Genomic DNA, 27,494 nt, shown 5'->3' with positions numbered 1-27,494 from the left:
TAGTGCCACACAATGCCCCAAAGACCACGCAGGTCCTTCAGTGGATGCCAACATAGAATGCCTGTGTCTCAGGGTGCCAAGCCACCAGCATCTGAGGAACTATACTCTTATCCCTGCTCTCTGGGTCCTTTCCAAGCAGAGGAAAGATGCTGCTGTCCGAGGGATGTGGCTGCTTGAGACCTTGTCACATAGCAGGCCACCAGGCTTACCCACCACTCCTCCTTTCTGGTGCTCTCAAGGTCACTCCAGCCAAAAAACGGCCATCTGCTCTCCAGGTCAGAGTGGTGCATAGAAGGGATCATATGACATCACAGCCAAGGACTTCTAAGGGAACAGGCAGCACCAGAGGATGGCACATCCTCCACAGCTCTCATGCCCAGCCCTGTCCTGAAGATACTGGGAGCAGGACAGGCCCAGCTCTGACCCTACTTGAGGGAGGCTTTAGGCAAGAAACTTCCCCTATGAGGCTTTGGGCTCCTCATGACTGGAGCAGAGCTCACCAGCTGTGCTCCTCACCTCCAGGTGAGGACAAACACAGGCCCCTCAAGTGTCACTGTTCATTATGATTAGTGACTGCAGGTTACAGGGATTTTGGCAACCCTTCTACAGGCAGGACGGGTCAGGGCTCTCAGGTGACACAGTGTGACAGGGACCAATGTAGCTCCAGCTGTTTATGGCATAGGAGGCTCATACAGCAGAGGACTCAGCCACTGGAAGAGCTGAGGGGTCTGTGGGGGGACTCAGGAGGACTGAGGGGGGGAATGTGAGGGGGACTGCAGGGTGAGACTAAGGGGTGACTCGTCAGCTCAGGCTGCTCTAACAAAATACCTTCAACTGGGTGGCTTATAAACAGTAAATATTGGCTGGGCACGGTGGCTCACGCCTGTAATCCCAGCACTTTGGGAGGCTGAGGCAGGCAGATCACCTGAGGTCAGGAGTTCGAGGTCAGCCTGGCCAACATGGTGAAACCCTGTCTCTACAAAAAATACAAAAATTAGTTGGGCGTGGTGGCGGATGCCTGGAATCTCAGCTACTCGGAAGGCTGAGGCAGGAGAATCACTTGAACCCAGGAGGCTGAGGTTGCAGCAAGTCGAGATCGCACCATTGCACTCCAGCCTGGGCGAGGAGTGAAACTCCATCTCAAAAACAACAACAACAACAACAACAACCACCACCACCCAGCAAATATTTATTTCTCACAGTTTTGGAGGCTAGGAAATCCATGATCAAAGGTGCTGGCTGTCTACAAAAACAAAAACAAAAACAAAACAAAAGGGTGCTGGCACACTTGGTGTCGGGTGAGGGCTGTTTACTGGCCCATGGACAATGCCTCTTTGCTGCGTCCTCACATGGTGGAAACCCTCCCTGGTGTCTCTTTTTATAAGGGCGCTAATCCCATTCATGAAGGCTCCACCCCCATGGCCTAATCACCTCCCAAAGGCCCCACCTCCTAACACTGTCTCCTTAGGGAGACACAGGAATTTTGGGGGGGACACCAACATTCAGACTATAGCAGGGGGATACAGAGAACGGACTGAGGAGACTGGAGGGGGGACTGGCAGGAGAGACTGAGGTAGGACTGCCCAGGGCCTACCAAAATAACAAACTGGTTGGACACGGTGGGCTCATGCCTGTAATCCCAGCACTTTGGGAGGCCAAGGTGGGGGCACTGCTTGAGCCCAGGAGTTTGAGACCAGTCTGGGCAACATAGTGCGACCCCTGACTCTTAAAAACATTTAAAAAATTAAACAGAAATCAAAAACAGCAACTTAACTTTTACTGGTAGTCTCTTGTGCAATGACATGTTTTTGATGTGGCCGTCCCAGTGGCTTTTTGCCTTCTCAGGTAAGAGGCCAAGGAGATGCCTGTGTGCAGAGGCAGGGTTTTCCTTAGAATATCACTGTGTATCTCCTCCAGAAAGACTATTAAATCCACAACTGAGGTTCTAGAATTTGGTGCTATAACATCATTTGTAGCCTACAAATGTTTGAGGATCACTCTGGTTGTCAAATTATTTAATATCATAAAATGTCTACTTTTTTTTTTTTTTGAGAGCTGAGGGGTCTCAGCTCTCACTCTGTAGCCCAGGCTGGAGTGCAATGGCGCAATCTTGGCTCACTGCAGCCTCCCCTTCCCGGGTTCAAGCGATTCTCCTGCCTCAGCCTCCTGAGTAGTAGCTGGGATTACAGGCATGCGCAATCATGCCCGGCTAGTTTTTGTATTTTTAGTAGAGGCAGGGTTTGACTATGTTCGTGAGGCTGGTCTTGAACTCCTGACCTCATGATCTGCCTGCCTTGGCCTCCCAAAGTGCTGGGATTACAGGCATGAGCCACTGCGCCTGGCTGAAAATGTCTACTTTTAAGTAAGTCTGCTTTTACTTTCTTAGAATCTTCCAAGAAAAACGTTATAATTTTAGCCTAATTTTACCAAATGAATATTATTCAAATTTTTCAATATCTGTTAAATTATATTCAGCTTGTTGCTGAATATAAGCGAATTAAAAGTTGGTATATACCTGCCAGCGGAGATTATTTAGATTCTAATCCTGACTAAGGGCTAGATCTCAAGTAAACAATATGCATGGCCAACAGTGTATCATAAAGAAAAGAAATGATCACGATTGACCTGTTAACAACATGAAACGATAAAATGTAATTTTAAGTTCTGTAAACAAGTAGACCAATCATCTCCACTTGATTATGCCAGGGTACCTTGTGACCCATAAAATATTCAGATACCATACTATATCTCAAATGCACATAGTTTAGCTCAAAATGAAATAATTAATATAATATATATATAAAGCATTCAAGTGACAATAACTTTGCGTATCCTCTTATAACAGAGAAGAGTTATTTAGGGGATGATTTGAGTAAGTCAGTTCACTTAAGAAGCCATCTATCTGATTAGATGCCTTTTCTGTTGAATGCATTTCCCTTAATAAGTGCGAGAATTCAGAAGCATTCCATTCAACAAGAGCTGCTTCAGAGCTCAGAAGTGGGTGGTCAATACCCATTTGTTGTTACAGCTGCCAGTGATGGTGATGAGTGTATGTTTCTTTCTTGAGAGAGGGTCTCACTTTGTCACCCAGGCTGGGGTGCAGTGGCATTGATCTCGGCTCACCGCAACCTCTGCCTCCCAGGCTCAAGCGATCCTCTCACCTCAGACTTCTGAGTAGCTGGGACTACAGGTGTGTACCACCACGCCCAGCTAATTTTTGTATCTTTTGTAGAGAGGGGGTTTCAACATGTTGCCCAGGCTCATCTCGAACTCCTGATCTTAAGCAATCCCCTGTCTCCGTCTCCCAAAGTGCTGGGATTACAGCAGGGAGCCACCGTGCCCAACTGAGTATGTTTTTAACCCTCTGAAAGACATTTTATTTTTCTGAGACAGGAATCTCACTCTGTTGCCTAGGCTGGTGTGCAGTGGCATGAACACGGCTCACTGCAGCTTCAACTTCCTGAGTTCAAGTGATACTCCTGCCTCAGCTTCACAAGTAGCTGGGATCACAGGTGTGTCACCACGCCCAGCTAATTTAAAACAAGATTTTTTTTGCAGAGATGGGATCTTGCTTTGTTCCCCAGGCTGGTCTTGTATTCTTGGGCTCAAGCAATCCTTCTGCCTTGGCCTCTCAAAGTGCTGGGATTGCAGGTATAAGCCCTGGTGCCTGGTCCTTCAAGACAAATTTGTCTTTAAACTAAGAGCTTAACAGAGGTCCCCAAACTTTCTCTGTTCACAGCAATCTTAGTGTTTCAGTAACTTTTATTAGTGCACCTAGGCCAAAATAAATATCTAACTCCTCTTTAGTTAGTTAGGTTCAAACAACTTATGAAGCATTTCTGCCCTAACTTAGTAGCTTGTCATATTATTTTGGAGAAAAGAAGCCACATAAACTGAGAAAATATTTTCTTTTCTTTTCTTTTTTTTTTTGAGACGGGCTCACTCTGTTGCTCAGGCTAAAATGCAGTGGTGTGATCTCAGCTCACTGTAACCTCTACCTCCCGGGTTCAATCGATTCTCCTGCCTCAGCCTCCCAAGTAGTTGGGACTAGAGGCACATGCCACCACACCCAGCTAATTTTTGTATTTTTTGGTAGAGATGGGGTTTCACTGTGCCAGGCTGGTCTTGAACTCCTGGCCTCAAGTGATCCACCCGCCTCCCAAAGTGTGGGGATTACAGGCATGAGCCACCGTGTCCGGCCTAATTTCATTTTTGATTGCAATGAATGACTTACTAATGGGGTGTGTGTGCCTATTAGGCACTGCACAGCTTTTTGTACCTTGGAATCCAAACGGACACCACCACCCTCATCTCCTGTTGGTGTTGATTTTCTCTGGGTTCTTGCTTCTTATCACCCAAGCCTCCACAAGCTCAGCTTCCCAGATATTTCATCAAAGAGAATGCGGCACGGCCTAATTTGAAACTTAACAATCTTAGCTAATAGTTAAGAGTTAATAGGACAGATGTTCAGTGCCACTGTATTTTCTTTGAAAATTAAAAAAATCCTGCGGCCTCCCTGTGAGTTTGCGGAAGTGCCCTGGGAACCAAACATCTTCACCAAATCCCTGATTCTCACCCAGCTCCACCCCTCCGTTTATTTAAAGCTACAGCTGAAGCTGCTTGGTTACAGATCAAATAAAATCACCAAAGAGAATTGCTAAGCCTGATTATGTCTTCACTTTGAGGACCATTTTAACAGTGTGTTTTGAAAGCTGTGAAACAATTACCAGGTCACTAGCAAGAAGTTCTAAAAATAAACTTGACAATACAGACTTAAAGTACTGTCCCACAGGCACAGGACAGTATTGTAACTAGCAGGGCTGGTGATCAGATTGCACCTTAGCATGTTCTTTCAGGCTGTGATGTGGAGGATAAGTCAGGAAGGGAGGCCCGTGCCGCAGTCCTGAGATGGTTACAGGACCTGAGGTGGGGGCCGTGGGGATGGCGAGGACACGAACAAGATGGTTATGAAGTGAGGTCAACGGGCTAGGGTCTACTGGGCTGTGGGGCAGTAGCGCAGGAAGAATGGAGACAGCCCATGCCCACCTGGGTGGATGTGTCCAGCCACCCCTCTCACCCGTGACTGGGAGTGAAGGAGAGCAAGGACACCTGACCTCTTTGCCCGACTTCTTCCTCATTTCTTTTCTCCATCCTATACCAGGCTGCAAGGGGAGGGCTTTCACCTCCTCCTATAACGCAGGGATTTCCCTCACGTTGTAGCCTGAGTTCTCTGTATTCAACAGGTAATCAAGTATGGTACACCTGGTTCTTGCCATGTTGATGTCAGTTTAAGAGATTTAAAAACTCCTTTCTTTCTGAGTAAAGCCTGGCTTTCCAGACTTTTGGTTTGCTGGAGACTCAAAAATCCTGTTTTGGAAGTCAATTGCTGAATGTTGACTTCTTTCATTTGTTTATTAAAAAAAAATACAGACAGGGTCTTGCTATGTTGCCCAGGCTGGTTTTGAACTCCTGGCCTCAAGTGATCCTCCCCTTTGGCCTCCCAAAGTGTTGGGATTACAGCTGTGAACCACCCATGCCTGGCCTTGACTTCTTTCAGTTTCTACGCCCCCTCACTCCAGACTGATGCTGTCATTGCACTGTCTTGTTTTCTTCAGAACACTGATCACTATCTGAAATTATTTATTTGCCTTCTGTCTCCTCCCATTAAAATCTAATGGGAGATTGGTTGGGCATGGTGGCTCACACCTGTAATCCCAGCACTTTGGGAGGCCAAGGTGGGTGGATCAGGAGGTCAGGAGTTCAAGACCAGCCTGGCCAACATGGTAAAACCCCGTCCCTACTAAAAATACAAAAATTAGGCAGGCGTGGTGGAAGTTGCCTGTAATCCCAGCTACTTGGGAGGCTGAGACAGAAGAATTGCTTGAACCTGGGAGGACCAGTTGTAAGTAAGCTGAGACCACACCACTGCACTCCAGCCTGGAAAACAAGAGCGAAACTCCATCTATAACAAACAAAAAAATCTCATGGTAAAATAGGGCCCTCATTCATCTCATCTTGTCTAGTAAGTTACCTCCACCACTTAGAACAGTGTCTGGAGTACAAAAAGTGCTCAGTGAATGTGTGTGGAGTAAATGCACAATGCTTAAAGAATTGGCACATAGCATCTTCTCAATACACTACAACTAAAAAAGAAAATCTAACACATTTTTGGGACGAGGCAGCTGGAAGAAAAATGAAGAGCCTACAGATGAGGAAGGAGCAGAACACCCAGAAGAGGGGCTCCTAGAATCTAAGAAGAGAAACCCAGCAGACATCAGAAGAATCAGATGCAGCAGAGAAAGCAAGGACTCGAAGGGGCCTGACAAAGGGGTGGGGGCCAGAGCCAGATGGCAGTGTTTGAGGAGTGGATGAGAGGAGTGGGAAGCGTGAGTGAAGACAATTCCAAGTTTGGATCTGCAGAGAAAGAGAAGGACTAGGGCATGAGCTGGAGGCCATGCGGGATTGAAGAGAAGTCTTATTTTTAGAAATTTATTTTTTAAGGTGATTTGAACATGTTTTGTGGGCTCAGGGTTGAAGGATCTGGAGAAGAGAAAAGGCTTTTCCGATTTTGTCTTGAGCATAATCTCCTCTTCCTTTAAATTTCTACCTGGTATTTCTCTTACGGCATTTTTTTTTTGAGATGGAGTTTTGCTCTTGTCACCCAGGCTAGAGTGCAGTGGTACGATCTTGGTTCACTGCAACCTCCACCTCCCGGGTTCAGGCGATTCTCCTGCCTCAGCCTCCTGAACAGCTGGGATTATATGTGCCTGCCACCACGCCCAGATATATTTTTTTTCCATAGAGATGGGGTTTCACCATATTGGCCAGGCTGGTCTCAAACTCCTGACCTCACGTGATCCACCCGCCTCAGCCTCCCAAAGTGCTGGGATTGCAGGCATGAGCCACCGCCCCAGGCCTCTTATGGCATTTCTGATAATTATTTGTTGTATCCTCGTACTACAGACAAACTCAGTAAAGGTAGGCTTGTGCCTAGCACAGCATCTTATTAGTGGGTATAATAGGCCTGTAAGTGTGGCCTGAATGTGGCTATATCCCCTTTGGAAGACTTTCCTGCCTAACGAGGGCCAGACTCAGTACTTCATCGCATTCCCCATCACAAAAGCCCAATACTCAAAACACTAGCAAGAAACATAATGGGGGTACTGATGAGAGGGTGTATTGCATATTACACAGCAGTTTAACCGAAATTCTCTAAATAGAAATCTATATTCTTTCTCGCAAGTCTCCTTCTCCAAGCCTGTGCAGCCTGGGATTCTTCCCCCTTCTCCTCCCCAACACAGACCCTTAAGCCCCTCTTGATTGCCCTGAGCAGCTGAACTCTCCCTCTCAGCTTGTACAGGTCAGAGATGGGACTCTGTTCCTTAAGCAAGCTGCTTGGAGACCTAGTTCTGTCCTGCAGCCATCCTCATGTACACATCTATGCTAACACATCTTAAATGCCTCTACCAGTATTTCTCAAAGCATGGTCATAGACCACCTGCATCGGAATCACCTGGCGGCTTTAAGGTGCAGATTTCTGGGCCTCACACCTACTGATCAGACTCTCTGGGAGCCGGATGGGGTGGGGAGATGCCCATCACTGGTTTGAAAATCAGTGGCCATAGACTGTGCCAGGTCTGGTCAATATGCGTCTCTTTCCAGGAACATTCTGCAGCCTTCAGTGTATCCAGAAAAAGCTGCATCTCCAGGCATCTGGGCCTGCATCAAGGCCTACCATACAAGAGCTGACTTTTGACTTCACAAGGGTCCTAGTCCCTACAGTTCTCCTGTCCTCTCCTTTTGCCTGTGTTTACTTAGGCCTGCACCAATTCCCTCCTTCTCCTCCTAGTATTCAGCCTTCCTCCCCACCAGTTCAAATCCCACCCACACTACTTGGAGCCCCTAGTCAGTACTGTCCCTGAAACATACACTTTCTATTTTTCTCAGAAGAGCTAGCAAGAAGCATGTCTGACTGTTTTGGACAGATGAATGAGTGGAGAAGCATTCTCTGGGAAGTCCTTTCTCCACTACAGTGTGTTCAGTCCCATGAGAACATTCCTTGATGGAATTATGGGGAGCAGATATGGTTTAGCAAAGAGATGGGTTCACTCTGAGAAAAAGAGATGGCATTTTAGGAAGGTAATTCAGGCTGGGTGCGGTTGCTCACACCTGTAATCCCAACACTTTGGGAGGCTGAGGCGGGTTGATCACGAGGTCAGGAGTTCGAGACCAGCCTGACCAACACGGTAAAACCCCGTCTCTACTAAAAATACAAAAATTGGCTGGATGTGGTGGTGCGTGCCTGTAATCCTAGCTACTCAGGAGGCTGAGACAGGAGAATTGCTTGAATCTGGGAGGTAGAGGTTGCAGTGCGCTGAGATCGCATCACTGCACTCTAGCCTGGGCGACAGAGAGAAACTCTATCTCAGAAAAAAAAAAAAAAATTTTTTTTTAAATTAGCTGGGCATGGTGGCACACATGTGTAGTCCCAGCTACTCGGGAGGCTAAGGTTAGAGCATCTCTTGAGTCCAGGAGTTTGAGGCTCTTGTGAGCTAGTATCATGTCACTGCACTCCGGCCTGGGTGACAGAGACAGACTCTGTCTCTAAAAAGAATAAATAAATAGATAAATAAACAATAAAGCAATTCATTTTCACCTTGTTTTTTCTTTTCTTTTTTTTTTTTGAGACAGAGTCTCACTCTGTTGCCCAGGCTGGAGTGCAGTGGCATGATCTTGGCTCACTGCAACCTCCACCTCAGCCTCCTGAGTAGATGGGACTACAGGTGCCCACTACCATGCCCAGCTATGTTTTTTTTTTCTTTTCGTTTCTTTTCTTTTTTTTTTTTTTTTTGAGATAGGGTCTTGCTTTGTCACCCATGCCAGAGTGCAGTGGCACGATCTCAACCCATTGCAACCTCTGCCTCCTGGGCTCAAGCAATCCTCCTGCCTCATCCTCCCGAGTAGTTAGGACTACAGGCACATACCTCCATGCCTGGATAACTTACGTATTATTATTTTTTTTTGTAGAGACTGGGTTTTACCATTGTTACCCAGGCTCGTCTCGAATCCCTGGACTCAAGCGATCCTTCTGCCTTGGTCTCCTAAAGTGCTGGGGTTACCCCAACTTGTTCTTCCATCCAAACTCTGGTATTTAAAAAATAGCTTTTGGGCCGGGCATGGTGGCTCACGCCTGTAATCCCAGCACTTTGGGAGGCCGAGCCAGGCAGATCACCTGAGGTCAGGAGTTCGAGACCAGCCTGGCCAACATGGTGAAACTCTGTCTCTACTAAAATTACAAAAAAATTAGCCAGGTGTGGTGACGGGCTACTCGGGAGGCTGAGGCAGGATAATTGCTTGAACCCAGGAGGCAGAGGTTGCAGTGAGCTGAGATCTCGCCATTGGACTCTAGCCTGGGCAACAAGAGTGAGACTCTGTCTCAAAACAAAACAACAACAAAAAAAGACACTGAAGGCTACTAGTAGCTCAGAGGTAAGAACACTTTTTGGTGTTCTCTCTTATGTCGGTCCTGAAAGCACTGCCAGTTGTACTCCCTTCTCTCCCACGCTGGCTTCCAATGACAGCAGTCTTAAAGGCCTCCCAGCCTCCTCCCAGCCCAGATGCCTTCCCATTGTTCTCCAGTTAGGTTCATGCAGATCTTTTCATTTTGTAGCTTCTAGTCTCATTTAGGAATACAAGAGTCCCTACTCTACCAACTTAGAACTGCCCTTTCTTGAAACTTCTTGAACAAATGAATACTGTAAACAAATAGAAAAAATTAACAATAATAAACAAACAAAGGGTGCATGTATGTTGTGGAAAAGAACCATTAAAGATTGTGTCTAAAAGACAAATGTTAAGGTCATGGGTTTGGTTCACGTATGTTGCACAATTTTGGAAAGCAGTAACTGTGGCACTAGGGAACAAGATCTATCAGTTCCATTCCTGGAGTGAAATACAGTTGTGACCTTATATTTGGTTTCTTTCCATTATGCAGCCAGGTTCACTTTCCAGAAAAAGGAGAGATAAAAGCAGTGCCATGCTAAAGACTGTAGGAATATTTTAATTCATATTTTTAATTACATTATAATAATATCACAGTCTATTTTACAAGTTAAATGTATGAGAATGTATGAAATAGAAACGGTAGGAAAAAACTAAACATGGGTCAGGAACACGGAATTTTTCCAAACCAGGGGCCAAAGGTAGATGTGTAGCCTGTAGGGCCCAAGGAGGAGACAAGGAGGGTGACAGGTACAGTTCCCAGTTTGTGGTATGTGTTTGTTCCCTGTGTGTATGCTGGGAAGGACTTGAGACCTGTCCCCTGCCCTGGTCTGGGGTTGGGAGTTTAGTCTGGTCAGCTGGAAGATGGTGGCTTGGGAAAAAGAGCCATCTGGTTACCTACACAGACCTGGTCCCCTGGTGGCTGCAGGTAGGTTCTGCTGTTGAGGGAATTAGGGGTGTATGTGTCAAAAATCAAACGTGTGGAGGAAAAAAGTAAACAATTTCCTCCTCCCTCCAGAAAACCCAAATTCTTGAAATGCACACACATTCTTCTCTCAAACATAGAAAAGTCTCACTCTGGATGTGCTTACAAGAAGATCGTCGTCAAAAAACTTTGTTTCTATGATAACGTTCCCACTGTAAGAAGAGAAACAGAGGGCAAAAGAGAGTGAGCATGTTAGGCACAAGATTTCATTTCCGTAAAGTGGTTTCCATCTGGATTCCTGGGCCAATGGACATGCACCCACACAGAGTCTTAGCTTGGGGACATTAAAATCCTTGTCTATACGGGGCTACAAGTCTAACATGACATTTAACTTATGTGGTTACATTCATCCCTGTCAAGCTCACAAATCAGAAGTGAGAGCATGTCTCCACTCCTTGGTACACTCTAAAGCCCTTAGTAGAGTGCTCTGCACACAGGGTGCTTATAGATCCGACTGACTTTCTGATACCGCATTCATGGACACCTCTGGCTGGTTTGCACATAGAAGCCTGCAGACCTCAGGGGCAGTATCCTTCCCTACAGTACTCAGTATAGTCGAAAGGTGGGCTTCGGCCTGGCCCACATCTGTTTTCCTGCCTTTGGGTAACAGCACCTTGCTCTTCATTTGGGAACCACCCTTCCTCCAGTCCATGTGCCAAGTGAGTGGCCCCTCACTCACCTGGCAAAAGGGTGAACAGAGGATGTAACTTAGGCCAATCAGACTCTTTCCCTTGAGCAAGATCCTTCCTGTAGCTTCTCCTTGAGGAAGCCATCCAGGGATTCCTGCCCATCTGCATCTTCCAAGCCGCCCCAGCTCTCTCCCTTAGTCTTTCAACTCTTGTATTAGCCAGAGCCTGTTTCTATGACTTACAACTACAGAACACTAAATGATGCACCTGTATTGTGAGGTGTGAGGGAAGAATTTCATTTTTCTTGGTGGCTATCTCAGTGCTCCCATTTGTAAAATGGGAGAGACCATGGCCTTACCAAATCACACTTGAGCTGAGTTTAGGGCAAGTGTTTTTGGGGGTTCTAAAAAGTTAAGTAGCCAGGCGCAGTGGCTCACGCCTGTAATCCCAGCACTTTGGGAGGCTGAGGTGGGCGGATCACAAGGTCAGGAAATCGAGACCATCCTGGCTAACATGGTGAAACCCCGTCTCTATTAAAAATACAAAAAATTAGCTGGGCGTGGTGGTGGGTGCCTGTAGTCCCAGGTACTCGGGAGGCTGAGGCAGGAGAATGGTGGGAACCCGGGAGGCGGAACCTGCAGTGAGCCGAGATCATGCCACTGCACTCCAGCCTGGGCGACAGAGCGAGACTCTATCTCAAAAAAAATAAAAAATAAAAAGTTAAGTATAGTTGGTTCCCTACTTATAATGAATCAACTTATGTTCTTCCAACTTTATAGTGGATTTATGGGGATATTAAATGCATTTTTGACTTATGATTTTCATCTTATGATAGGTTTGAGACAGAGCGAGATCGTCTCAAAAAAAAAAAAAACAGCAACAAAAAGGCCTCGTGAAGAAGTCAAATGAAGTTTAATAAAATCTAAAAAAAAAAACCCTGCTTTCCTAAACTACTCTGTACTTTCCCAGGGTAATTTTTTTTTGAGACGGAGTCTTGCTGTTGCCCAGGCTGGAGTTCAGTGGCAGGATCTCGGCTCACTGCAGGCTCCACCCCCCCGGGGTTCACACCATTCTCCTGCCTCAGCCTCCCGAGTAGCTGGGACTACAGGCGCCCGCCACCTCGCCCGGCTAATTTTTTGTATTTTTAGTAGAGACGGGGTTTCACCATGTTAGCCAGGATGGTCTCGATTTCCTGACCTCGTGATCCGCTCGCCTCGGCCTCCCAAAGTTCCCAGGGTAATTAATAACCAGCAGATACATTTCTGCTGGTAATTAATTATAAAACAGGTAAATAGGCCGGGCATGGTGGCTCACGCCTGTAATCCCAGCACTTTGGGAGGCTGAGGCGGGCAGATCACAAGGTCAGGAGATAGAGACCATCCTGGCTAACACGGTGAAACCCCGTCTCTACTAAAGATATAAAAAAAAAAATAGCCAGGTATGGTGGCGGGCGCCTGTAGTCTCAGCTACTTAGGAGGCTGAGGCAGGAGAATGGTGTGAACCTGGGAGGCGGAGGTTGCAGTGAGCTGGGATCATGCTACTGCACTCCAGCCTGGGTGACAGAGTGAGACTCCATCTCAAAAAAAAAAAAAAACCCCCCCCAAAAAACAGGTAAATAAGGTACTCAGAATCTGACTGGCTGATAGGATATAAAAATAGCTACCACTGTAATTAAAAATCTACTTTTAGGCCAGGTGCAGTGGCTCATGCCTGTAATCTCAGCACTTTGGGAGGCCGAGGCGGGCAGATCATGAGGTCAGGAGATTGAGACCATCCTGGCTAACACGGTGAAACCCCGTCTCTACTAAAAATGCAAAAAATTAGCCAGGCGTGGTGGCGGGCACCTGTAGTCCCAGCTACTCGGGAGGCTGAGGCAGGAGAAAGATGGGAACCTGGGAGGTGGAGCTTGCAGTGAGCCGAGATCTTGCCACTGCACTCCAGCCTGGGTGACAGAGCAAGACTCCATCTCAAAAAAAAACAACAAAAAAATCTACTTTTAAAACTATTAAAACTTTAAAAAATTCGATTACAATTTTTTTTTTTTTTTTTTTTGAGGTGGAGTCTCGCCCTGTCGCCTAGGCTGGAGTGCAGAGGTGCGATCTCGGCTCACTGCAACCTCCGGCACCCAGATTCAAGTGATTCTCCTGCCTCAGCCTCCCTAGTAGCTGGGACTACAAGCGTGTGCCACCATGCCCAGCTAATTTTTTGTATTTTTAGTAGAGATGGGGTTTCACTGTGTTAGCCAGGATGGTCTCGATTTCCTGACCTCTTGATCCACCCGACTTGGCTTCCCAAAGTGCTGGGATTACAGGTGTGAGCCACTGCGCCCAGCCTCTTCCAAAATTTAGATGGGGTCTTGCTATGTTGCCCAAGCTAGTCTCAAACTCTTGGACTCAAGCAATCCTCCTACCTCAGCTTCCCAAGTAGCTAGGATTATAGGAAAATGTCACCACACCTGGCTGTTAAAAAAAACTATTAAAAACTTTAAAAAAGGGGCTGGGCACGGTGGCTCACGCCTGTAATCCCAGCACTTTGGGAGGTCGAGGCAGGTGGATCACCTGAGGTTAGGAGTTCGAGACCAGCCTGACCAATATGGCGAAACCCTGTCTCTACTAAAAATACACACAAAAAAATTAACCGGTGTGGTGGTGTATGCCTGTAATCCCAGCTACTTGGGAGGCTGAGACAGGAGAATTGCTTGAACCTGGGAGGCGGAGCTTGCAGTGAGCTGAGATCGTGCCACTGCACTCCAGCCTGGGCTACAGGGCAAGACTCTGTCTCAAAAAAAAAAAAAAAAAAAAAAAGTAGAGACAGGCATGGTGGCACATGCCTGTAGTCTCACCTACTTAGGAGGCTGAGGCATGAAGATCACTTGAGCCCAGGAGTTGGAGTCCAGCCTGGGCAACATGGCAAGACCCTGTTTTTTTAAAAAATAAAATAAACAAAACCCGAAACCAAAACAAACAAAAAACCTAAAAGTAAATAACCTCAATTTTTAACAAATTCAATATGGTTTTCATAAAGGAACTGTTGAAAGAGATGATCCAATATTACACAATTATCTGTGGGACTAACTCTTTTTTGAAATAGAGTCTTGGTCTGCTACCCAGGCTGGAATGCAGTGACATGATCTTGGCTCACTGTAACCTCCACCTCCCGGGTTCAAGCAATTCTCCTATCTCAGCTTCTTGAGCAGCTGGGATTACAGGTGTGTGCCATCATGCCCAGCTAATTTGGGACTAACTCTTTAGAAGGTACTATTACTATAACATTTGAGAGACTAACATCTTTCCCACAGACAATGGGACGTAGGAAGTTATTGATGGTGTTTTTGGAAAAAGCACAAACAAATTGTTCTTTGAATAGGAACCAAAGCTATTAATATGGTAAGCCATTCTCCAAAAAACTGTAACCAAGTAGTATCCTCGAAAACAGAATTATTAATAGGACTTTGCCAGATTCTGTTAAAGGTGATCTAAACAAAATACAGAGATACCGGAAGTATGGTAGTCAGGAATGGGAGCAAATTAACATAGATTCGGTATATATATTAAATGCCAGTCTCCTTCCATGTCATCACATTTTATCTTCATTACACCTCTGTAAGAGAGAATTAATTTCTGTGTTTAGAGATGAAAGACTAAGGCTCAGAGAGATAAAGTATATTAGTGCCCAAGATGACACAGGTAGTCAGGGTGAAACAGGAATTTAAATCTGGTTTAATCTATTTTTATTTTTAAATTCTTTCTACTCTATCATACTGTCTTTTTCATATGAAAAAGGTCAGGAACCTGGAAACCTAGATACCCTTGGATACTCTTTTACTGTATTTCTCAACCGAGCTCTCTGCCCACTGAATGGCACCAGGAGTCCCACCTGCCTGGAATATCTGTTTCTAGACACACTTCATAATTTCCTGAGACCTGCTCACTCACGTTAAGACGCTTGCTGGCATCATCTGGGACTCGGGTGCTGCCTCTATCAAGGACTGCCAGGTATTTGTGGAGTTAGGGATCACAAAGCCAAACTCGAAGAACCATTCTGAAGGAAGAAGGAAAAGCCGGGGTGAGCAGGTGCCCCCGTATAAAGTTTAAGGGTTCTTTGTCTCCCTCTCTAGAGTGAGCCTCTTCCTACCCTGAGAACCACCAAAGGAAGCTATCAGCAACCTCTCAGACCAGAGGCATAAAAAAGACAGGGAAGCCTGCTCAGATTGTCCTCTGAACCACACCAACGGCTTGCTTCTCATGCTTTGAGGTCTAAAGGACTAGGACCAGCGAGCAGAACACAATATAAGTAGCATTTTCTTAGAGGTAGGCTAGATGTGAACTATACATAGATACATAGCTAAATTCACTTGGAATTAGCTTGAAGGGGCTTATGTGCCCTTTACATTGCATGGTGAGAATTCAATGCAGAGTGGCCTTGCCAGTCAAATCTGTATGATACTGTATGTAGAGCACTGTACTAGGCCCTGCTCATAGCAGCTTCCTCCATGATCACAATACAACATCAGTGCCTAAACCAGGCACCACGATCCATGCTCCCAGTGTCAGAGACCTCAAAGCCCCTTGTAGTGGCTAGCTTTGTTTTGGTTTGTTTTCACTGGGGATTCACAGTCTTGCAGAGTGTAGGAATCCTACCACAAACTGAGTTGTAAAAGGAATGTTATCAAAGCACTGCTTTAATTCACCGGGTATTGTTGCCTTTTGTCCTGGTCGCCCTAAGCCCTGATTTCAGGCATGTAGGCAGCAGAATACCTTCTAGGCATTGCCCTTTGAAGTAAACCTTTTGTTCCAGGCGGAATTTTTCCATTTGTTCTGTCGAAGAAAAATTAAGTTCTCGAGACACTGCCTTGCACTTGAGGATTTTCTTGGGAACACGGGCTGGTAAGAGAAAAACAAATGTTGAAGCCATTCTAAATGAAAACCACATGACTATGATGCTTCAAATTTCCGGGAGCTTCTTACAGCTGATTTAGAGAACACTTTATTACATTTTGGATAATGCCTTGGTAAGTGCACTACACTTTGTGTGGCTGAAAGCAGAGGTCTCTAATTGGTCACCTGTATCTGAAAGATATTAGATCTTCAAGGAACACCAGGTTTTGTGCATCTAAGGACCTCATCTAGCTACTCTCATCAGGAAGGGGGCTGCATGGGTACCTTCTCTCTACCCTGTTCTGGTGATTTTAACCCCCTACTTCTTCTTTACTTCAGGGAGATAAAAATGCAAATTTTCTTTTGGAGAAAAAAGTTGAGATCTTAGTTTCTATCTTTGGGTATGTTCAAATGGTAAAATATCAGCACAAAATGGGTTTTGGGAAGTGAGGGAAAGAAACGTTAAGAAAGTAACTGGCTGGGCATGGTGGCTCACACCTATAATCCCAGCACTTTGGGAGGCTGAGGCGGGCAGATCACTTGAGGTCCGGAGTTCGAGACCAGGATGGCCAACATGGTGAAACCCCGTCTCTACTCAAAATACAAAAATTAGCCAGGCGTGGTGGCGCACGCCTGTAATCCCAGCTACTCGGGAGGCTGAGACATGAGAATCGCTGGAACCTGGGAAGCAGAGGTTGCAGTGAGCCGAGATCACACCACTGCACTGCAGCCTGGGTGATAGAGCAAGACTGTGTCTCAAAAAAAAAAAAAAAAAAAGAAATTAACTGAAACTGTCAACAACACATGGATTAACATGCTGTGTCTTCAGGGGCTCACCTGCCTATTAGGTACGTGTTAACTTAGCTCTCTTATGCTCAGGCGCTAGTCTGGCATTGGTCACAGCCCTGTGTAGATAAAGGGTTGGAAAGTACCTTCATGCTCCACACCAGGGACAGACAGGTCTTCTGTTCCTTGCCAGAGTATCTTCCCTGTCTCAGCATCCCGAAGGTTCATCCAATTTCTGAGCAAATATGACTAAGGAAAAATAAGGCACTGAAAGTGACTCCCACTTTGTACTCTAGGTGTCTCATGTTTACTCCCACCAACTCTTGTTTACTTTTTAAAAAGTCTGTCAAACTACTCATTGCCATGGAAGCAGATAAGAATGTGAGGAGAGTCAAAAAGACATCTAAAGGAAGAAGCAGAAACCTAGAGAAGTTACTTTTATCTATGAGAATCCTAAGACTGCACACACCTAGAGATTGCAAGAAAGGGACAGAAAATGAATAGTGCAAAATTTAGAATTTACCAACAGGATCTGACCAAGATAAAATACATAAAGAAACAAATATCAGATGTACCCCAAGGAAACAACTCATGAAGATCACTCTACAGTGAAGGCCACAGTCCATAAACTTCACCCACAAGCACAGAACTCTCTAATCGCTTTGTAGTGCCCCCTCTGTTTTTTTTTTTTTTTCTGAGACAGAGTCTCACTCTGTCACACAGGCTAGAATGCAGTGGCACAACCTCGGCTCACTACAACCTTCACCTCCTCAGTTCAAGCAATTCTTGTGCCTCAGCCTCCCGAGTAGCTGGAATTACAGGAGCACGTCACCAAGCCCAGCTTATTTTTGTATTTTTAATAGAGATGGGGTTTCACCATGTTGGCCAGGCTGGTCTCGAACTCCTGACCTCAAGTGATCTGTCTGCCTCAGCCTCTGCGTGCCCTGTTTTTAAATATGAGAAGATAGCCAAGTATCAACAGAAATTTAAGAAAGCATTTATTATGAAAGACAGACCAAAACAAACTAAAAGAAAAAAGTAACTTAGAGGAATAAAGAGGCTTACAGATAAAGACGTAAGTTTTAAAATGGAGTATTAAAAAAAGAGAGATATGCCGGGCGCGGTGGCTCACGCTTGTAATCCCAGCACTTTGGGAGGCCGAGGCGGGCGGATCACAAGGTCAGGAGATCGAGACCACGATGAAACCCTGTCTCTACTAAAAATACAAAAAAATTAGCCGGGCGTGGTGGCGGGCGCCTGTAGTCCCAGCTACTTGGAGAGGCTGAGGCAGGAGAATGGCATGAACCTGGGAGGCGGAGCTTGCAGTGAGCCGAGATTGCGCCACTGCACTCCAGCCTGGGCGACAGAGCGAGACTCCGTCTCAAAAAAAAAAAAAAAAAAAGAGATATGACATAACCTCTACAGACACTAAAAATTAATACAATAAAATTCTGTATATTTTAGGTGAATTTCTCTGGTTTGAGGTTACAACTTATGAAACTGGTTAACTGATGTTCTCTGTCAGAAAATGCCTTCTAACGTAAGTATTTATATTTTCTAGTTTCTGTATTGTTTGATATATTAAATGAGTCAATAATATCAATTTAAAAAAGGATATTCAGAGAACAAAAAGAACTCTAGAAACATATATTTTGATAGCAGAACCAAACAACTCAATGCAAAGACAAAATTGAAGAAAGCTTTCAGAACGAAAAAGGCAAGGATAGAAAACAGAAGAGCAGGCTGAGTGTGGTGGCTCACGCCTGTAATTCCAGCACTTTGGGAGGCTGAGGTGGGTGGATTCCTTGAGCTCAGGAGTTTGAGATTAGCCTGGGAAACATGGTGAAACCTCATCTCTACAAAAATACAAAATTAACCAGTCATGGTGGCACATGCCTGTGGTCCCAGCTACTCTGGAGGCTGAGGTGAGAGGATTGCCTGAGCCCACAAAATCAATGCTGCAGTGAGCCGAGATCATGAGACTGCACTCCAGCCTGGGCTCAAGAGAGCCACTCAAAAAAAAAAAAAAAAAAAAAAAAAAAAAAAAAAAAAAAGGGGAGAGTAAAGGTATAAAAACTTATAGTCCAAGAATAGTCCGAGAGTTCTAGTGTCTAACTAACAGAAGTTCTAGAAAGGTAGAACAGAGAGAACTGAGGGGAGGATGGCATCAATAAATTAATTCAAGAACATTCCGTAGACTGAAAGTGTCTAGGCCAGGAGCAGTGGCTCACCTACAATCCCAGCACTTTGGGAGGCTGAGATGGGTGGATCACCTGAAGTCGGGAGTTCGAGACCAGCCTGACCAACATGGAGAAACCCCATCTCTACTGAAAATACAAAATTAGCCAGACGTGGTGGTGCCTGCTTGTAATCCCAGCTACTCAGGAGGCTGAGGCAGGAGAATCACTTGAACCCGGGAGATTGCGCCATTGCACTCCAGCCTCAACAAGAGCGAAACTCTGTCTCAAAAAAAAAAAAAAAAGGGTGTAGCAAATGCCCAAGTCACATCATTAGTGGATTTACAGAATATCAAAGATAAAGAAAAGCGAAAAGCTTCCAGAGGTTAAACAAGTCATTATACAAAAGGTCAAATCAGAATAGGAAAAAAAAAAAATCAGAATAAATCAAATTCAAAAGGAACCCTGGAGGATAGGAGACAATTTAGCAGGGCCTTTAAAATTTTCAGGGAAACAATTCCTGAAACAAACTAAAAAATATTTGCTTTCTTAGGAAACTAAGGAAAATATGGCTTCATCAAAATGACAGAGAAAACCATGAAAGGGGATGACATGGGATATAGCAAGCAAGAAACAGCTGAAGGGAGTCCCCTGAGTGACAGAGAAGGAAGATCCCAAGACAATAGCTCTTTAACAGGTCTGGAGAGTGACCAGTCCAGGGTCCAGGCTACAGCAGGTCACAAAGGTCAGGAAGAGATTTTCTTTTAAAAAGATGAAATTCATAGAATACCTAGTGTGTTTTGGCCGGGCGCGGTGGCTCAAGCCTGTAATCCCAGCACTTTGGGAGGCCGAGGTGGGGGGATCACGAGGTCAGGAGATCGAGACCATCCTGGCTAACATGGTGAAACCCCGTCTCTACTAAAAATACAAAAAATTAGCCAGGCGTGGTGGCGGGCGCCTGTAGTCCCAGTTACTCGGGAGGCTGAGGCAGGAGAATGGCGTGAACCCAGGAGGCGGAGCTTGCAGTGAGCCGAGATCGCACCACTGCACTCCAGCCTGGGGGACAGAGAAAGACTCCGTCTCAAAAAAAAAAAAAAAAAAAAGAATACCTAGTATGTTTATATGGAAAGGAGATTTATACAATTAGAGGGAGATTTTGGGGTCAAATTCATGAGAAGCACAGAAAATCTAAGCAAATGACAAAAATCCAAGTATTGACATTAAGAAAAATTAAAGGTAGTACTGAAAGAAAAAAGTAGTCATAGTATAACTCATGGTTTCATTGCAAGTAGTGTTGATATGGTCATAACAATGAAAGCACAGGTTAACACCCAGTATAATTACCTGGGAGGATGGGGGAACAAGAGTAGTATATCCGGATAGTCAGGCACGAAATGTTGAGAAACAACAAAACTGTCATTTTCCATAGTGGAAAGTGGATAAATAATGCTAAAATGGAAACATTACGATATAGCCACAATTTGCTTTTTAGAAATACCAAGATGAATACCAAATAAATAAGCTAAAAAGGATTGAAAATAGTTTTCTCTGGGGAGTAGAAAATAGGGGGACAGGGAGCGGTGCTCTTCATTAGAAACTAGATAGACTGTGTTTTTTGGTTTTTTTTTTTTTGAGATGGAATTTTGCTCTTGTTGCCCAGGCTGGAGTGCAATGGCGTGATCTTGGCTCACCACAATCTCCATCTCCCAGGTTCAAGCAATTCTCCTGCCTCAGCCTCCTGAGTAGCTGGGATTACAGGCATGCACCACCACGCCCGGCTGATTTTTGTATTTTTAACTAGAGACAGGGTTTCTCCATGTTATTCAGGCTGGTCTCAAACTCCTGACCTCAGGTGATCTGCCCGCCTTGGCCTCCCAAAGTGCTGGGATTACAGGTGTGAGCCACCTTGCCCGGCTGACTGTGATTCTTTAAATGATGAACACATACAACTTAATAAAAATAAAGACTAAATTTAAGAAGAGAGTGCTAAGTTTTTTTTTGTTTTGTTTTAAAAAACAATTGACAAACCATTAAATGAAAAGAAAATTAATATTATGCAAGCACAGAGGCTAAGTCTGCAAAAGATCGTTAATATTTGCAAAGAGACTGAGCTGCAGATAAATATATGTATAATATATAGTTTACATGTGTCTTTTTTTTTTTGGTTTTCTTTTTTTGCTATCTTGTAATCAGACTCTCTTCCCAAAGCACTCCATAGCCTCTCTACCTTGTGAAAGGCAGTGACCGCTCTGCACTACAGCAGCTAGAAAGGCCAGATCCTTTTCTCCCAGCCCTGGTATAATTAGGGGTGAGCACAAGAAGGCCTAGCCTTGGACACCTGCTGCCCAGTTCTGGGGTCCTGAAGCTATAGGACTTGCGAGGGAGTTGGAAGTTCTTCAGGGTGGGGGCAGCAGGGGCATGCCAACCTGCCCTTTCCTACTGTGTGGTCTTTGCTACAGACCCTGTCCTTCAACTTCCAGGCAGTTCCAAAAGCCTCAGATACCCTTTCCCATTGTTTGAATAGCTTGCAGTGGAGAACCCTAAACAACACAGCTGACTGGAATCGTCATGTGTGTAATAACACTACATTTTACCCTCTGGAGAGATTCTGTCTAGGTTTTGCTGCTATACAAGAAAAGTCTCAAAATATAACAAAGTGTTATTCAGCAGAGTGCCTGCAATGTGATGAGGAGTCTATCTTTCTGTGCACTCAACCTGCTTGTGGGCATCCCTGCATGAATGTACTGTCGCTTTCAGGTCACATTGGTTGTGTCACTCTCCCCTCAGGGTGTGCAATTTCTAACAAACTCTCCTCCTATGCTCAATACATCTCCAGACAGTGCCGTTCCTCTCCACCCGTGTGACCTGCCTTCCTCTGGTTCATATTTTCAAACTCCACTTTTTTTTTTTTAAACAACTAAATTCAAAAGCACGTTCACATACTTGCTTAGGTCATGTCTCACAATTATAATTACCATAAATATGCTCACACATCCCAGGGTCTCTATATGCTAAGAGAAAGCTTCCCAACTGCAGAAGGAAAACAACAGATACCACTGCTCTATCAATCCCCTCTGAGCTCAGATCTAAACTGCCCCAGGCAGCTAAGCCCAAGGTTTTCTGAAGACATAGTCCTCATTCGACCTGCTCTGAACAAGCTTTTCATTCTTTTACAGCAGATAGTGTCCTATGTACCCACTACGGCAACATGGACATCAGACTTTCTTAAATTAAACAATAAGACTAAACAAAACTAAAATGACTTCTACAGTTCCAGGCTCACAGGCAGGTGGGGCATTCTAGCAAAACTAGAAAAGTCCCGAAGGGTCCCTGCACAAAGCTGCAGCTGGAGCAGACTGAACTTCCAGAAAAAGCACTACTGTGACCGGCAGAGGTCAGAAAAGCAAAGCCTGGGGCCAGGACTTACTCTTCAATCTATATATTAAATGATAAAAAAGAAAGACGTTTTAAATTAGTCTTCTATCTGGTATTTAGTGAATAGTAAATTTAAGCTCCTCTTATTTCAAGGGAGAGAAGTAGCTAAAAATACATGGTTGATTTCCACAACATGAATGTCTTTTCTCTGTAAATAATCAGGTTAAGGACTTAATTGCTTTTTTTTTTTTTTTTGGAGACGGAGTTTTGCTCTTGTTGCCCAGACTGGAGTGCAATGGCACGATCTCGGCTCACCACAACCACTGCCTCCCGGATTCAAGTGATTCTCCCGCCTCAGCCTCCTGAGTAGTTGGGATTACAGGCATGCGCCATCATGCCCGGCTAATTTTGTATTTTTAGTAGCGATAGGGTTTCTCCATGTTGGTCAGGCTGGTCTCGAACTCCCAACCTCAGGTGATCTGCCTGCCTCAGCCTCCCAAAATGCTGGGATTACAGGCGTGAGCCACCGTGCCCGGCCCTAATTGCTTATCTTTTTCGGAATCACATAAAAATATATTCTATAAAATATATTTGTATGTTTGGCCAGCTCAATAACTATGTACTTCCTGCATGTGCCCTAATCTGGAAAATTATCTACCAGTATCTATATCATGTGCTTCATTTTATAATCCTTGCACATTTTAATCCTTAACAAGTTTTGTAAGACTTTATCCTCAATACAGCATTAGAGAAATACAAAGAGAGCTCCATCCAAGGATGTTGGGATTGAGGCCATTGAAGGCCCCTCTAAGTTCTGTAATTTTAGGGGTGAAAAGGAAGCCCTTAGTTTATGGTAGAAATGCTGCAATTTGGGAACAACTTTATAAAATGGAAATCCATAACGGTCTATTAGTAAGGAGAAATAAAAGTTATTAAGGTAGATGTCTTAAAATAATAACAATGGGAAAAGCTGGTCCTCAAAAGAGGAAACTTCAAGTTGACTTCTGAGGAGCCAAAAAAAAGAGGAAACATTTGGCAAAAAATGCTAGAAATGAAAGGGAAGTTTTGATGATTGGTCATCATCTGGCTAAAAACGTATTTGTTTTAACAGCTTATTGCTAACCAGATTTTTTAGAGAAAAAGAGCCCGAGTTTTAAGACTCAAAGGTTAAGTCGCTTCCAATCTTGAGAGGAGGATTAGGTGGACAGGCTTTAAAGGAGTGGCTGGAGTACTATTTATAAGTTCTACCCTCTGGGTCAGCCAGGTCTTTGTTCATTTAAAAGCTCCCTGGTGATTTATGCGAAGGATGAGCACAAAGGAACATTCCTTTCCTATGGGAAGCCTCCTGCTTAGAAGAGATCGGGCCCTGGTACCCTCTAATTTGGAACCAGGCAAACATAAAGAAGCACTTTCGTATGTGAAATAAGAATATCTTAAAAATAAGCTTCAGAACGAAACCAATAGTTTGCAAAGTATTAAGCGTTAGGAAAGCTAAAAAAGGAAGTAAATATTCCATAAATATTATGGAAGAATGGGTGACACTTGGCTCAACACAGGTTACACAAATCCTCTTGTGTCTTACAGAATAGTTGTGACCTGGTGTGATTTAGATGCAGTCTGGTGCAGTAGCTGGGGGCAGACTTGAGGTATAGAAGGCAGTGAAGGAGGTGGGTGGTAGAATGGGAAGGGAAGGATTGGGGATCAGAAGAGATCAGTTAGATGAACGGGGTACTGGGTAAATTTCCTTGAGAGATGTGAAAGTAGAAAACTGGATAATAAAATGATTTGAACAAAGCTTGTCCAACCCATGGCCTCTGGGCTGCATGTGGCCCAACACAAATTTGTAAACTTTCTTAAAACTTTTTTATTTATTTTTTAGTTCATCAGCTATCGTCAGTGTATTTTAGTTTTTAATTTTTACTTTATTTTACTTTTGAGACGGAGTCTCAATCTGTTGCCCAGGCTGGAGTGCAGTGGTGCAATATCTCGGCTCACTGCAACCTCCACATCCCAGGTTCAAGCGATTCTCCTGCCTCAGCATCCTGAGTAGCTGGGATTACAGGTACCTATCCCCATGCCCGGCTAATTTTTTGTATTTTTAGTAGAGATGGGGTTTCACTATGTTGTCCAGGCTGGTCTCAAACTCCTGACCTCAAGCAATCCACCTGCCTCGGTCTCCCAAAGTGCTGGGATTACAGGTGTGAGCCATGATGCCTGGCCCATTAGTGTATTTTACGTGTGCTCCAAGATAATTCTTCTTCCAATGTGGCCCAGGGAAGCCAAAAGATTGGACACCCCTGTTAAAACTAGTTTGTAACAATCATCTAGGAGTATTTTGGAATGAGTACACTGGTTCTGAGACTTGATTAGTTTTAAATGGAAATAGTCAACATCATTTTTTATATAATAAACAGATCCACACTACATGCCCGTACCTCACTGGCCAGTTGAAGGAGGAAGAAAGAGAAATCAGGGTAAGAGAATAGAGAGTGAGAGGGAATGGGAAGACAAAAAGCAGAAAGAGAAAAGAAACATGGGGGGACACACACAGGAGAGACACAGGGACGGAGTGAAGGGGAAAAAAAGACTGAGAAAAAAACACAGAAAGGCCCACATACAACTCAGAACCAAGACACAGAGCCAGGACAGAAGGCAACAAAAAGGAAGTCTCCGAAAATTTGGAGATGAGATCCCATACAGTTTTCTTCCTGCTTTAATATTGTACAGCTGTCTGGGTTAGTGAGTTTCATAAGACAGTTTGAAATTGATGAGCACAGGAGGAAGACTAAGTATTTCAAGTGTTAAGCTCCTCTGAAAATGTTAATTGGCTGGTTCATAGTTTCGTGTAATTTATCATCCAAACGATGATACTTTTTTCTTTTGAGATGGAATTTCGCTCGTTTCCCAGGCCAGAGTGCAGTGGTAGGATATCGGCTCACTGCAACCTCCGCCTCCCGGGTTCAAGCGATTCTCTTGTCTTAGCCTCCTGGGTAGCTGGGATTACAGGCATGTGCCATCACATCCGGCTAATTTTTGTATTTTTAGTAGAGACAGGGTTTCACCATGTTGGCCAGGCTGGTCTTGAACTCCTGACCTCAGGTGATGTGCCTGCCTCGTCCTCTCAGAGTGCTGGGATTACAGGCGTGAGCCACTGCACCCGACCTATGATACTTTTAAGAATGAAAGAGTGTGCTAACTGGAGAGCACATTTAAATGAGCTGGTTTATAAAATGTGCTAGAACAGTCCTTGGCATTAGTAAGCCATGTGTTAGCTATTATTATTATCAATGACAATTAATTCTTTATTGTCTCCCATCTAGCATTCTGACTGGCTTTCCTTGCTTCTATTCTTGCCTCCTTCTCCATTCTCTTCATAGAAGGAAAGGGTCTTTTAAAACTGAAAGTTAGATGTCAATCCCCGGCTTTCCTCTGCACTTAAAAAAATCGAGTTCTTTCCATGGTCTACAAGGCCCCTCAACCACTATGCCCTAGGCACAAAAGCCTCTTACCTCTTTCTCCAATACACTAATACCTCTTCTCACCTGTGCCAAGCAGCCTGAATACTCCTGACCTTATTCTTCACAGCCTCAGGTCCTGGTGTCAGTGGCACCTCCCCTGAGAGGTTCTTGGGAACACTGAGTCCACAATGGGTTCTGAATGCACTATTGCTTCTTCCTTATTTTCTCTTGCTGCCACTATGTAAGAAGAGGCTTCCACCTCCCGCCATGATTCTGAGGCCTCCCCAACCATGTGGAACTGTAAGTCCAATTAAAGCTTTTTTTTTTGTTCCCAGTTTCAAGTATGTCTTTATCAGCAGCATGAAAACAAACTAATACAGTAAATTGGTACCAGTAGATTGGGGCATTGCTGAAAAGATACCTGAAAATGTGGAAGCAACTTTGAAACTGGGTAACAGGCAGAGGTTGGAACAGTTTGAAGGGCTCAGAAGAAGATAGGAAAATGTGGGAAAGTTTGGAACTTCCTAGAGACTTGTTGAATGGCTTTGCCCAAAATGCTGATAGCAATATGGACAATAAAATTCAGATGGAGATGAGGAACTTGTTGGGAACTGGAGTAAAGGTGACTCTTGTTATGTTTTAGCAAAGATACTGGTGGCATTTTGCCCGTGCCCTAGAGATTTCTGGAACTTTGAACTTGAGAGAGGTTTAGGGTATCTGGTGGAAGAAATTTCTAAGCAGCAAAGCATTTAAGAGATAACTTGGGTGCTGTTAAAGGCATTCAGTTTTATAAGGAAAGCAGAGCATAAAAGTTTGGAAAATTTGCAGCCTATGTGATAGAAAAGAAAAGCCAATTTTCTGGGGAGAAATTCAAGCCAGCTGCAGAAATTTGCATAAGCAGCAAGGAGCCTAATGTTAATCCCCAAGACCACGGGGAATGTGTCTCAAGGCCACATCAGATAACTTCCCTGAAGCCCCTCCCATCAAGGACCCAGAGGCCCAGGAGGAAAAAGTAGTTTCATGGGCTGGGCCCAGGTTCCCCATGCTGTGTGCAGCTACTTGGTGCCGTGTCCCAGCTGCTCCAGCTGTGGCTAAAGGGGGCCAATGTACAGCTTGGGCTGTGGCTTCAGAGGGTGGAAGCCCCAAGCCTTGGCAGCTTCCATGTGCTGTTGAGCGTGCGGGTGCACAGAAGTCAAGAATTGAGGTTTGGGAACCTCCGCCTGGAGTTTAGATGTATGGAAACGCCTGGATGCCCAGACAAAAGTTTGCTACAGAGGCAGGGCCCTCATAAAGCGCCTCAGCTAGGGCAGTGAGTAAGGGAAATGTGGGGTCAGAGCCCCCACACAGAGTCCCTACTGGGGCACTGCCTAGTGGAGCTGCGAGAAGAGGTCCACTCTCCTCCAGACCCCAGAATGGTAGATCCACCGACAACTTGCACCGTGCATCTGGAAAAGCTGCAGACACTCAACACCAGCTGGTGAAAGCAGGCAGGAGGGAGGCTGTACCCTGCAAAGCCATAGGGGTGGAGCTGCCCAAGACCATGGGAACCTGCCTCTTGCATCACTGTGACCTGTTTGAGACCTGGAGTCAAAGGAGCTCATTTTAGAGCCTTAAAATGTGACTGCCCCGCTGGATTTCGGATTTGCATGGGCCCTGTAACCCCTTTGTTTTGGCCAATTTCTCCCATTTGGAATGGCTGTATTTAC

At 44.9% G+C, this 27,494-nt stretch overlaps 1 protein-coding gene across 2 annotated transcripts in view; it reads right to left on the bottom strand.

Annotated features, from left to right (window-relative positions):
- Nucleotides 1–9,795: 9,795 nt before the first annotated feature.
- Nucleotides 9,796–27,494, bottom strand: part of PDE6D (phosphodiesterase 6D) — a 44,727-nt gene continuing 27,028 nt past the window's right edge. Inside the window, exons 2-5 of one of the 2 annotated variants that reach the window (XM_032753880.2) lie at nt 16,925–17,013; nt 15,873–15,998; nt 15,051–15,156; nt 9,801–10,638 (exon numbers count right to left, since the gene is read on the bottom strand). In XM_032753880.2, coding sequence (XP_032609771.1) covers nt 10,557–10,638; nt 15,051–15,156; nt 15,873–15,998; nt 16,925–17,013 — 403 coding nt within the window. In that variant the 3' untranslated portion in view covers nt 9,801–10,556. Of the gene's footprint in view, nt 10,639–15,050; nt 15,157–15,872; nt 15,999–16,924; nt 17,014–27,494 lie in introns of both variants that reach the window. The other variant, XM_032753881.2, reaches the window with a different exon arrangement.

The sequence above is a fragment of the Hylobates moloch genome, unplaced genomic scaffold (assembly GCF_009828535.3).
Source record: "Hylobates moloch isolate HMO894 unplaced genomic scaffold, HMol_V3 SCAFFOLD_1, whole genome shotgun sequence".
NCBI classification, from domain to species: domain Eukaryota; kingdom Metazoa; phylum Chordata; class Mammalia; order Primates; family Hylobatidae; genus Hylobates; species Hylobates moloch.
The sequence above is the reverse complement of the archived record's forward strand: the minus strand, read 5'-3'. Positions and strand labels throughout refer to the sequence as shown.